We start from the raw sequence: 12,503 nt of genomic DNA, 5'->3' as shown, positions 1-12,503 counted from the left end.
GGTGTCTGGGTTCAGTTTCAGCTCCACATCTCCCAAGGCACAAGCACCCACAGTGCAGTGCAGAGAGATCCCAGCACATCATTGAGTAATTAAGCAGAGTTTTGCTGAGCTTGTCACAGGGGAAAGGATGTGAATTGAGGACTACAGAGAAAGCACCCAGGCTTCCCCACCCAGGCCCATGGGCATACTGGAGGTTTCACAATCTCCAGCTGGGCATGGAGGACCTCATTAGAAGAGAGCCAGTGCAGAGCAGATGGGAGACACCTACCACGGTCCAGTCTGTCCTCACTGGCCTGCAGTGTACTATTACAGCAGGGTATTTGTACAGCATAATAATGGGGCTGTCGGGACAGATGTAAAAGTGAAGCACGCAAAAAAACCTCTGGAGGTGTCATCAGTCTCTGAAGAGTGATTTGTTGCTGTTATGCAAGTCGCCAGCTTTGGCGACTCATGCATCTCGCTGTGGCTTGATCTTGAATCTGGCTGGTAACGTGAGGCTCTTGGTGCTCTCCGAAGAGGGGAGTTCTCCCCTTCACTAAAAGAAGCTTGAAAACATGCTGCCCTTTTCCTCCTCCTCCTCCAGGCAGTGGTCGTACATCCACAAATACACACGCTCACTCCTTCATGCCTTCTGCTTTCTCAGTCATCAGTGAGTTACGCACAACATGTGTAACTTCTTTCAAGTCAGTCTTTAGGTTGTTTCATCACTGGTGTAGGCTGTAGCCCAATGAAGGACCAGCCACCAGATCCCGGTTGTTAGTGGCAGCTGGAGAGAGGGACAGTGGCCAAAGCAGATTTCAGCATGCAGTTTGGGTTTATAACTGATGAAGCATCAGAAAGGAGAGAGGGTAATATTTGCTGAGGCAGAGAAACAGCATTTGCTCTTATTCTGGTAAGAAGGGGCTGTGAGCAGAATTTCATTGACAAACAAAGCTTTGCAATGAGTGCACAAAGCAGATGAAAAGATGGGCAGTGCCTCAAACGTGAAAAGGCTGGTTTGCAGCAAAGGCAAACATTAAAGGTTCTGATTTTACTGTGAGGAAACTCATCCTGAGTCCTCAGGAGCTTTTAAATGTTGAGAAAATCCCTTTGGTTGGACAGAAAAATAGTGGGAGAAAAATCAGTGCAGAATCTACCTAAGGATGCAAATTCATGAGCGACTGTGGAGCAAAAAGGAAAAACTGAGGGGAAAACTGCACATCACTGGCTGTTGGGAGGTTTTCTGCAGCTGCAGAACAGTGGAAGCTGTGGGGAGGGCAAATCTAAGACACTTGCTGCCCAGCTTCCTAGGGAGTCATTTCATACATACACATATAAATATATACATGTGTGTTATATATACATACATGTGTGTCTGTATATAGATACACAGTGAAACTGGCACAGGCTGCTCTGTGGAAGCTCTGAATTGCACCAAAGCAGGGATTATTGTGGCTTGTTGTGATTCATCAGTTGAGTCAGCCTGTTCCTAATGGAGCTACCCTAGGTGTTGCTTGGCAGTTGCAGCAGTTAGAGAAGAGAAGGGCAAGCACGCGTCCTGCACGCCAGCTCCAGCACAACGAGCCACATTTGCCCTTTGGGTCCTCGTGCTGTCGTCAAGTGAGCAGAAATCATGTGCAGTCCTATTTTATCCAATTATATTCTCCTGTAATTAGACTCTCCTGGACTTGTCAAGCCTGGCTGCCCAGAGGCAAAACAAAGGGATTTTTGAGCTCTGTTTGTGTTCACCCAGAGTGCTGCTGCGAAAGGATTTCCAAGCACATTGCTCTAACGAGCACCCTTTGATGGTGCTTGGGCTGCGGCGAGCCAAGGCCAACCCTCACCAGTGTTCCTTCCCTTGCCCCTTGTTCTTCTTTCCTGCCCAGCTGTGGGTATTTACCTGTTTTCCTGTCTTATACTTAAATCCAAGGAGATTGTAGTCTGCACTTGCTTCGCATCTGTTGCCCTCCTGCAGTGTTTGTACAGCATCTAGCACTTGGTAACAGGCAGAAAGGCAAATAGGAGTTAAAGTTTGTTTTCCTTAGCAGCTAGTTTTAGGCAAACTGGTGATTTTAGTGGTCTCTCCTCCCATGGAGAGAGGAGGGGAGGCACTGTGAGCTACACAGCAACTCAGAAATGGTTTAGCTTTTTGTTTCAAGAGGGCAAGTCCTTGCCTTGCTGTTTAAAGCTGAGCTTTTACTAGCTACATCCCTTGTAGGACACGGTTTTGATTATTTGGTTTCTGCTCCTACTGAATCCCTGGCAGGGCTTCAAATGCAGTTTGGAAAAGTCGAGTGCTACAGGGTGGGGAAGAGAGTAACAGTGAACCTCTGCGTAGAGTGGAGATTACTTCTAACTTGGTGGCTTTGCTGAAATGCTTATGCTCTGAAATGACATGGTTTCTTGTACCTCCAAGTGCAGCTGCCTGCTTGCAGAGCTGCAAATCTTGCTAGCAGTGAGCAGGGGCTTTGGCTTTTAGAGGTGTGGAAAAAGCATCGCAGTGTCTAGAAGGGATCGCTGTTTTCTCCAAAGCTTTTGTGTGTTGGGTGGCAGCTTGCTTTGGATTTTGCTTGAATTTGGGGTTGGTTGGGACGTTCTCTCCCTGTTTTTTTTTCACTGTGGAAGAAAGGGGATCTGGCCTGCGCCCAGTCCTGGTGTTCTCCACACACTTCAGTAGTTCTCGTGTGAAGCTCGGCCCCTTCCCCCTCTGCCTTGTCTCTGGTTACCAGGGCTCCTCAGTCTGGTATTTAGGCTAGCAGCATTTGCTTGTGAATAGCCGGAGCCGAGGAGATGATGCACTGAAGCGGTGGCCCTGCCTCAGTCTGGCCATAGGGGATGGTAATGTACAGCACAGAGCTGGGTGCAGCCAGGATATGGACCCCCTCTGTACAGATGGGAAGGTAGGATGAGGTCTATTTTTTAACGGATTAATTGACTTGCCAGGGGGATATCTGCAGGTCCTGAAGTCTTGCTGTCCCCCAGCCCCTTCCTTCGAGCGTGCTGTTGGTATTGGTGGGTGGGAGTGTGAGGAAAGCCCAAAGCAGATCCAAGCAAGTGGTGAGGTGACCACTTTCTGCTATAGCTACTTGGTCTCTGAGTTAGCAGAGAAACAGGCTTGTCACTGTTTGCCAGATGACAGCTCTTGTGACAGTAAGGTTTTAGCCTGGATAATTTTGTTTTTAATATATTTTGATGTAAAATAGCTTTTTAATTGTGGTCCTTCTGAACTGTCAGCATACAAGGCAGTCTCCAACCATAGGTCCCTGGTAACAGTGTGCGTGCAGCAGCCTGTGTCAAGGGGCACATCGGTGTTGAGTCAGTTCTCAAAGCAGCCTAAAGCCATGTTGGACTTTAGAGGGAATAAGCCCAAATGAGGATCTGTAATGAGAGGAGCACACCTGGGAGCAGGCATTTTTGTGAAACAGAGCAGCATTTACTTTGGACTTGTGTTCTGGTAAGTGCCTTGTCACTCTTTACTCTTGTGCTGTGAGTGCTGTGACTGGTGTCTCAGCTTTGCAGGGTTCAGTGCCAAGACCTTGGGCTGCCGACAGAGCAGGGCAGCTGCGGGAGTCAGTGCCTACGTGGCACCATGTATAGCTGTTGGGAAGTGCTTGGCTCGGTTTACTTCCCAACAGCACCTGTGATGCTTTGACCCTTTCTGGCTGCACCAGTTCTGTCTCCTTTGCTGCAAGCCAACCTCATCTTGCTCTCCAAACCCACCGCTGAAGTTAAGGACACTTAGAGTGAACATAGTGGTGGTGAGAAGGAGGTCTTGTTAAATGGGGAGTTGTGCAGTTTTTTTCTTGCCACAAAGATATGTGATTAGTTGTGTCTTGCTAACAAACAGCAGAGTGGAGCACAGCTTGCATACAGGAGCTGCACGCAAGCTGGATCAGGGCTTGTCTGATTACGTTGGTTTCTTTTTTGCTGTCCTTGGCAATGTTCCCAGCTGTTTTGCTGCTTCCCTCTCTCTGTGTTGTAGAAAGCAAGGGAGTGGGGGGCTTGCAGTCCTGGGACATCGCCGCAGAAGGATGGGGAACTTGGTCTGTCTTGCTGCTGTGCTTCAGTCATCATACCCACAGCTGTATTGCGTCCCTGCCTGTACTGTTGCTCCCATCAGGATCAGTCTCGGCTTATCATCACCCCTATCTCTGCTCCCCTATGCAGTCACTTTGGATTCAGAAGGAAACCTTCTCGCAGCAGAGTTAGTCACCCACCTAGGTGCATTGTTCTTCTCCAGGAAGTTGGAGGGTTTGTGATCTGCCTGCTCCACCTACCTCTGCCTATTCAGACAGCCAGTTTCCTATGTGACAAGAAAAATACAGTTACAATCATTGTCTTCCCACAGGAAGAGATGAAAGAGAAGGTTTGGACAAAGGCAGGCCCCCTTGAAATTGCCCCTTCTGGCATATGTCTGCAGTGTCTGTCTTCTGTCTTGGATATCCAGAAGGTGTCTTAGAGATCATTGGACCTTGAGTATGAGAGGAATCTGGTGGGTTTGTGATAGGTTTGGGTTGGGGAGGTGTAATATCTGAGTGGTGGCTCAGGTGAGGATCTGGGACCCCTGGAAAGCTTTCTGTGCAGCGCTAGCAATGTGCCCTGAGCCAGGGCCAAGCAGGTTCTCTTGGCCTGTATTTGCAGGTGGCACTTCAGTGGTGCCAAAGACAACAGGCTCTAGGAGCTTCTGTGCTCGAATCGTTGCAAGCTTTGCCCATCGTGAAATGAGCAGGGACCAACACAGGTGATGGGCTTGAGGGTTGCACCGATGCTCCAGTCAAGTCCCTGGCTCTTCCTTATGGCACAGCAGGTCCCTGAGAGCCCCTGCCTCCCCTGGGCAGCCTGGCAGGACCAACCTGTTACTGACTCCTCACGCAGCTACTGGATAGGTCAGCCCTGTGTATGCAGGAAGCACATTTGTCTTTAATCCTGTAATTGAGAGTTTCGGTAACAACTTGTCTGTAAAGATCAAAAGCTGAGGTACAGGCTCCTTCGTGCCTGGTTCCAGACATGGTTGGGAAGATTCAGCTTCCCTGCACACATGTGCCTCCTCTTATATACAAGCAGCTCTTGCAGAGAAGCTGTAGGGCTCCCTGCTCCCCAAAAGCCCCGCAGCTGGAGGGCAGTATCCTGGCTTGGCTGAGCGTGGCTTGTAACCTTACTGGGACACAGATGACAGCAATACCCTTGCCTGCATGAGGATGTTCCCTCATGGGTGCCAGGGCACACTTGGTCCCTGAAGAGGGCTGCCATTTCGTGTGCTAAAAGGGGCAGTTGAAGCAGATGATGTGACTGGAGAAAGCCTTGGTGGCCACTTAGCATGTTACCAAGCAAGCTGCAGGGTGTGGAGGGCTGTTCCCATTGTGCAGGGAACAAAGCTGAGCTATTCACTGGCCTGCGACAGGCACTGGGGATGGAAGACATGCCATTGAGAGTTAGAGTCATTTCTGTGCAGCCCTTGGAGTCCTCGCCAAGAACAGACAGATACCATATGAAGATGAGAGGTGGCGGGGCTGCCTCCCTGGGTGGTTTGCAGCCCTGATTCCTCCTCGCTGTGGCCCCATGCAGATCTGTGGAGTTTCCTAGAAATAAAAGAAGCCTCTCTTGTTTCTCTCCCATCTGTGAGTGAGGTCCCCAGTCTCAGAGGAGGCCTTCACAGGGCAGCTGCCTTCCTGACTGGCTGCTGTAAAGGCTAGGCTGGCCTGCTGGGCTGTGCCTCTCGTGCACATTGCTCTCAGCACCCTCTTTCAGAGCCCCATGTGCCTCTTGGGCTCAGCTTTTCCCATCAGTGAGTGAAAGAGTGCCAGCATGCAGTCTTTGGTCATGATCACCCATTGACCTCCACAACCAGAGAGGTGAGACAGTGAGATGTGCCCTTAGCCCACACTGATGGCCAGCCCTTGCTCAGGGCAGAGCTGGAAGGGGCTGGTGTTGGTTTGCGTACAGCTGGAGGGAGCAGCTCAAAAAACCACAGCAAAATAGGCCATCTGTCACTGCCGTGCGGATCTGATGGGCTCTGCTGCACTCAGCGCTTCACCTCACCTTGATGAGCTTCTGCCTCCAAGGAATAAAAGACCCTCTGCCTCACCGATAAATGCAGACTCTCACCAGGGTGTCACCTGGCATGTCCTCTGCCTCTGCACGCTCCTCCTGGCCCCCAAGAGTGGGCAAGTCTAGAGCACAAAGCCTGGATCAAGAGAGAAGCAGGTCAGGGGCCTGTTGCTGTACTAGGCAGGGTGATGGGAGGAGAGGGGGCTGCTGCTCTTTTGATTGTCCCGTGCTGTGGTTGCATGGGGCTGTTTGAGAAGCATTTTCCCCGAGCAGCTGCTGGTGTTTCTGAAGCAGCTCCTTGCTCCACATGAGTAATGGGGCTGGCTGCACGCACACCGTGCAGCTGCAGCTCAAAAGAGCAATGCGGACGGCTGTGGGAGCTCCTGTGGCATCCGTCCCTGGAGTGACTCCGCTCAGTCTGCAGGCTACGCCTCATGTGCTGGCATTCAGCTCTTGTACGAACAGCAGCGCTTGGCTCTCATTGCTGTCCCCATCTAGGGGGTAGGCACCACGTGAATGAAGCACCTCCTGCCCTGCCTACCTCTGTCACCAACAGAGAGTGAGCCTGGCACCTGATCTGTTTGACCACCACGTCCCTGATTGGGATGAAGTGTCTGCTCCATGTCTGCATAAAGCTTGGGTGCATTTTCTTGGTGTCTAAGGCTCTATTCTGCATAAAAATAAGTGCTTTAAGCTCTCCAAGTGAAGGCTGTCATAGTAAGGCTGTTCGGCAGGTGGAAAATGGTCTAAGGCTGGTCACTTTGTTCCTGGCACTAAGCATGAGTGTTGCTTCGCTGCAGAAATGCAGCAGGTATGCAGGGCCTGACAGGTCAAGTGCTAGAGATGGTCTGGCTCATGGTGGTGTTTCTGCACATCCGCTGGTCTTGGGCAGTTGGTGGAAGGTGCCAGGCAGGCCTGTCCTGGATGTTTTCCCTGCCTTGTGCATCTGATTTTAACAAATAACTCTGTGTTTTTGCTGATGAGCAGTAAAAGTTCCCTGGCCAGGCCTGTGGCAGCTGATCACATCTCATTGACTCCTAGTTAAACCTCGTCATTATCCCTGCTTTATAGAGAAAGTAGTGGCTTATGAGCCTGACTAATTCAGATGTGTCTTTCCTCTCATTTGTATCGATGACGGGCAGGTCTTAGTGCACAGTGCTTCATTAGCCCCGTTCCTGCGATGGTGGTAAGGCACTCTTACCTTGCGTCTGTCACATTGGAACACATTTTGTCCTGCTCCTCTTGTTTGACTGATGTGGCAGAGCTGTTTTAGCAAGGCCAGCACATGCACCACTGCTAGAGTTAAGTCCCATGAAACTGCTTCCAGCATTTCTGGAGCATTAGGAATAAACTGCTGAGCTTGATATTTAACTAACCAGCACAAACATGTAATGCAGTAGCGAGCAGAGCCAGGCAGGTAAGCAGGGCACGGCACACCACATGGGTGCCAACAGGCATGGAAAATGCACAAGCTGCATCTGGGCTTGCACCGTCTCAGATTCCTGCTTGCTGCAAGGATGGGTCAGAGCACTCAGGGTGATCCACAGAGCCGCACTCTGATCGAGCCCCAGGCCTCTGCGTGCTGTCAGCTACGGGGAAATGGCATGGGGAGCAGCAGTCCCATTCCCTGCAGCTTACTGATGCCCCCTTGACCTCATCCTGTGTGGTAGTGGTGAGAATGGCTGGGCAAAGGAGGAGAGTGAGTTCCAGGTTTTACACCTCAGCGTGGCCCTGCTCGGTATGAATTCCTGCAGTCTTGGCAACAGCTTCCCCTGGGCCCCCCTGCCCAGAGAGGACAAACGTGCCCAGCAGCGTGGGTGCCCAGCGTCACAGGGACCTGGTGGGGAGGTGGAGCTGTGGCAGAGCAGCCAGCACAGCTGAAGCCCTCTGCATAAGGAGCTGTTTGTTTTGCTGAATTGTTAAGCCCCATTGACAATAGCAGCCCCCCCTCCTCTCACACTCGAGGAACTGTGGTGGCCACACACTGATCCTTTCTCTTGTCTTGCGCTTTAGGCACCGAATTAGGGTTATTCTTCCCTGAATCCCTCTGACTGGCTGTTGCCTTTTGTTCTCTCTCTCTGCAGGCATACGAGTGGGCCTTGGAAGGGATGCGACACCTTGCTTGCATCAGCATGGAGGACTGCAGCTCTGCTGAACACTGTGCAGGTGTGATCAAGTGCCTGGAGAGTTACAAGGGGCAGCACCCGGACATCAGCGATGCCCGGTTCCAGGAGATGAAGGAGCTGGCCTGTGAGCTGAAGAGTGACAAGGGACTAAAGCAGTGGAAATTTGCATGGTCCAAATGCCAGGAGACCAAGCTGGTTTTTGAAAAGAAACTCGAAGCAGCCTTGAGAACAAGAAGGTCTCTGCTGTCAGACCGCAAACCAGCTGTGGGGGAGCAGCCCCAGGCTGGCAGCGAAGCTGGCAGTCTGTCCCACCGGAGGCACTCTGAGGGGGCCACCTCTGGGTCCCACTGGGACAGGACTTCCAGCACATCCCACTGCTGCAACAGGCCCAACCGCTCTTCGGGGTGGACTAAGGAGAAGGCTCCCTCACCCTCCCTGAGCTGCCCTGGTGATGTCAGTGCTGGGGAAGAATTTGCCTGCCAAGCTACTCTCAGCCCTGGTCCTCACTCGAGCAGAGTCTCTTTTGCCAGCGGTGCCTCCAAGTCTCCAAAGCTGCCTGAAGAAAAGCCAAACCTGGAGAGCATATTAGAAACCCTGGAGGTGAAGCCATCCTGCACCTCCACTCCAGCCTCTGGGAAGCCACCTCCCAGGAGGATGCTCCGGAAGGCCCAAAGCTTTGACCTCCCCTGCGGTGAGAGCTTGTGGTCAGGCTGCCAGAGGACGCTGAGCGAGCCGGCCAGATACGGCAACACTGGCGTCTTTATTAAGGGGCTGGAGGTGAGCAGCACTGAGCTGGTAGACAGGACTTTCGCGCTGCGGCAGCACGCCACTCACAGCTGGGCTGCAGACTGCCTGCTGGAGGGACAGAGAGGCTGCCTCTCCGTGTCAGAAGCCAAGAGCTGGGGCAGGTAAGTGACTGTGACATTCAGTGCTTCGGTCCTCAGGGTGGTGAAAAGGCAGCCAGCAAAGATGTGACGAGCTCTGCAGTGACAGTTACTTTGGCAATGGGTATGGGGCAGGTAGATGGAGATGTAGCTCCAGCTTCCCTGCACACGCGTGTGTGGCACTGAGCGGGCCCACAGGGATGTCCCCGTGTACCCTGGCACCTGCTTCTGGGGGGAGGCAGGGAAATGTGATCTGTTGCTCTTCCCCCACAGCATGGTTCCTCCCTAAGAGGGGAAAGAGCAGTTCCCAGGCAGGAAAGGGAGTCTCTGAACATTGCTGGCATTGGAGGACGAGGGTTTGCAGAAACATAGTGTTTGGGGACCTAGCAAACCAGTGGTACAGGTGCAGTAGGAGAGCAGAAGCATAGTGCATCATCCTGCATGCTTTTGGGGGGTGCTGTACCCAGACCGGTAGGGAGGCACTTCCAGTACCCTGTGACAGCAGCTTCACGTGTTTGTATTTGCCCTTTGGGGCTGAGGGCTCTGTTTGGGTGACCAACAGCTGGCTTTTGTTCTTTTCTTTCTCTGTCCTTGAGGATCTCGACTTTGTTGTCATACTGCAACATGCCTAAGCTATGGAGGGCCCAGGGATGTGAGCTGTTCTTGAAAGGGGGTCACCAGGCAGGTCTTTCAGCTGCTCTTGCTGGAAATGATTAAAAAAAACCCAAACAAACAAACAACAAAAAACCCAAACAAACAAACAAAAAAACCAACCAACCAAACAAAAACAAAACAAAAAAAACCAACAAAAAACCACAACTGGTGGCAGAGATGAAAAACAAGTGCTGGATGTGGGGAGACCACAGAGCTCCTCCACTGTTTCTGCTCTGGATAGGATGGCTGGGGACAGTGAAATCTTCTGGAAGGGGCCTCTGATATCCTAGCATGTGTCAGGAAAGTTTATGGCAGGGGATGAACACCAGGAGGTAGGAGGCTAACTGCTTTGCTTCTCAAGGGAGTGGTGCAGCAGTCCTCCTGTCCGTGGGTGCTGAAGCAGTCCTGCTCTCTTTGGTCTTCTGAACAGCCAGAGGAGTTGGCTTAGGGGAACGCTGAGAGGCAGGGAAGGCAGGCACGTGTTGGAGTAGTTACGTTTGGTGCTGCACTGCCTCGCAGTGGAAACCTTGAGTACCTGAGAACGATCCTTTCAGAGACATGCGGAGCTACCCGTGCTAGGAACTGTTGTTTGCTGATGAAGTGATAGGAGGTTTGTTTCCCACTCTCGTTTTTACTGGGACAGGGCCAACAACACCTGGGTCCAGAGCTCCTGTTCTTCCAGGGTTAACATTGCATCTCACAGCATCCAGTCATCAGTCCAACTCCTCCTCACAGAAGTTATCGTGACTTCTGCTGTCCCTGTTGTTTCAGGAGCACAGCAGTTTGTGGAGCAGCCTGTTGTCCAGAGCAGGGGCTGGGCGGACCCAGGGGTGTGTGTCCTGCTGAGGCTGGGTCAGGACCACAGCCAACCTGGGGCTCACCTTTCCTGAACAGAGAAGTTGACAGAGTTCCTTGGATCAGCCACGAGCTTTGTCAGTGCTCAGGATCAGAGCTATCTCAGGTAGTTCTGAATCTGAGCTTGGATGGGGCTAAGGAATCATCTCATCTCTGTGTTGGGTCTTAGGGAGAGCTTCTCTAGGGATGGCCCAGTGTTTTGCAGGCACTCTTAGACTGCTGCTGCCCCGCTGCAGTCTGGGTCCCTTCAAGGCTGAGTGCTTCCTATTGCAGCAAGCTGCGGCACATCATTGATGAGATGGTAACCACGGAGCGGGAATATGTGAGGTCGCTTTGCTACATCATCGATAGCTACTTCCCTGAGATGGAGCGCCTCGACCTCCCCCAGGACCTGCGTGGGAAGCGCAGTGTCATTTTTGGGAACCTGGAGAAACTCTACGACTTCCACAGCCAGTACTTCCTGCGAGAGCTTGAGAGCTGCTGCAACCACCCACTGCGGGTCAGCCACTGCTTCCTCCGACACGTAAGGCATCAGCACCTTCCCCCTGGAGTCGGGCTCCTCCGGACACGTGCTTGGCTCCTATGCCCAGCAGTGCCTGCATGTTTGGCTGCTCACCTGCGTGTTAGCGGGCTGTGGCTCTTTGGGAGTGGGAGGACTACCCTGTGCTGGGTTGGTTTGTCCCCTGCCAGCTCAAATGCTAGATTGGACTGGGATGGCTCTGTGAAGCTGAGCCCAGGCAGCAGCAGATGCCCTTTGCCTTGCTTGTTGTTCTTTGCTACCAAGAGACGCTGCCAGGGAAGCAAAATGTCTGCTCCTTAAAACCTACCTGTTTCTGCAGGTCCATCCCTTACCCTGTCTTCTGTCTGTAGTGTCAGTGCAGAAGGACTTCAGTGAGTGGAGGGGTACAGACCTGCTGCTCTTGTTGAAAAAGAGCTGCTAGGGAGAAACATGGGGCATCAGTCTTAAGCTCAGCTGCCCTGTGCACGTTTGCTGCTACCAGGGAAATGGTATCTGTTGGGGTATGTAAGGGGCAACAGGACAATGGATTAAAAAGTAATGGCTACTGTAGGAGTAGGAAGACAAGAACATTCCCTGGCTCTTAATGAACTTAAAGCAAAGTCATTCCTGATGCCATAGGAGGCTCTGGTGCAGCCTTGGAGAAGCAGAAGTACTAGAGTAACCAACCCAGGGCATGGCTGTCACTGTGTCCTGGGTGTGTGTTGGTCTCACGCAGGGATCTCTTTTTTGCAGAAAGACCAGTTTGGGATGTATGCATTGTATAGCAAGAACAAGCCAAAGTCGGACTCGCTGCTGGCCAGCCACGGGAATACCTTCTTTAAGGTAAATTCCACTGCCTACATTACGATTGCTCTTGGTATTTGGGTCACTGATCTGTTTAAACAAGCCCAGCTTTCCTGCTTGAGGCATGCTCAGCACTACCTCTGCTTTCCTGGTGTAGCTCTCTGCACAAGTGTATGTGGGGGGACAGGGGCAGAGATGGGGCAAGTGCTTTGGAAAGGAGCCCAGTACAGCAGCATTGGTCCTGTGGCCTTGCGTTTCCCTGCAGAGTGAACAGAGTACCCCAGTCAGGAAAGCTGTGGGTGTCAGTGCCTGCCTGGGGGCATGGGGCTCTCCACAGGAAGCCGCTGCCTTCACTCTCTGCTGCGTTTCTCAGTTCAAGCAGGTGCAGCTTGGGGATAAGATGGACCTGGCCTCCTACCTGCTGAAACCCATCCAGCGGATGAGCAAATACGCTCTGCTCCTGAAGGACCTGATCAAGGAGTGCAGTGAGGCACAAGAGCAGGAGCTGGGCTACCTCCGTGCGGCTGAGGAGATGGTGAAGTTTCAACTCCGACATGGAAATGACCTGCTGGCCATGGATGCCATCCGTGACTGTGACGTACGTTCCAGTGTCCTCCCCTGTCCAGGGGGGCAGAGCCACACTTCTTCCCCTTC

At 52.3% G+C, this 12,503-nt stretch overlaps 1 protein-coding gene across 5 annotated transcripts in view; it reads left to right on the top strand.

Moving 5' to 3' along the window:
• Window positions 1–12,503, top strand: part of PLEKHG4 (pleckstrin homology and RhoGEF domain containing G4) — a 91,949-nt gene that overhangs the window by 71,979 nt on the left and 7,467 nt on the right. For all 5 annotated transcript variants that reach the window (XM_087740173.1, XM_087740172.1, XM_087740171.1 and 2 more), the window contains 4 exons: window positions 8,112–9,061; window positions 10,820–11,069; window positions 11,799–11,888; window positions 12,223–12,447. In XM_087740173.1, coding sequence (XP_087596299.1) covers window positions 8,112–9,061; window positions 10,820–11,069; window positions 11,799–11,888; window positions 12,223–12,447 — 1,515 coding nt within the window. The remainder of the gene's footprint in view (window positions 1–8,111; window positions 9,062–10,819; window positions 11,070–11,798; window positions 11,889–12,222; window positions 12,448–12,503) is intronic.

The sequence above is a fragment of the Nipponia nippon genome, unplaced genomic scaffold, assembly GCF_047370975.1.
Source record: "Nipponia nippon isolate SJK-2023a ecotype South Korea unplaced genomic scaffold, ASM4737097v1 scaffold_7, whole genome shotgun sequence".
In the NCBI taxonomy this organism is placed as follows: Eukaryota; Metazoa; Chordata; class Aves; order Pelecaniformes; family Threskiornithidae; genus Nipponia; species Nipponia nippon.
This window is presented reverse-complemented; position numbering and strand designations above follow the sequence as displayed.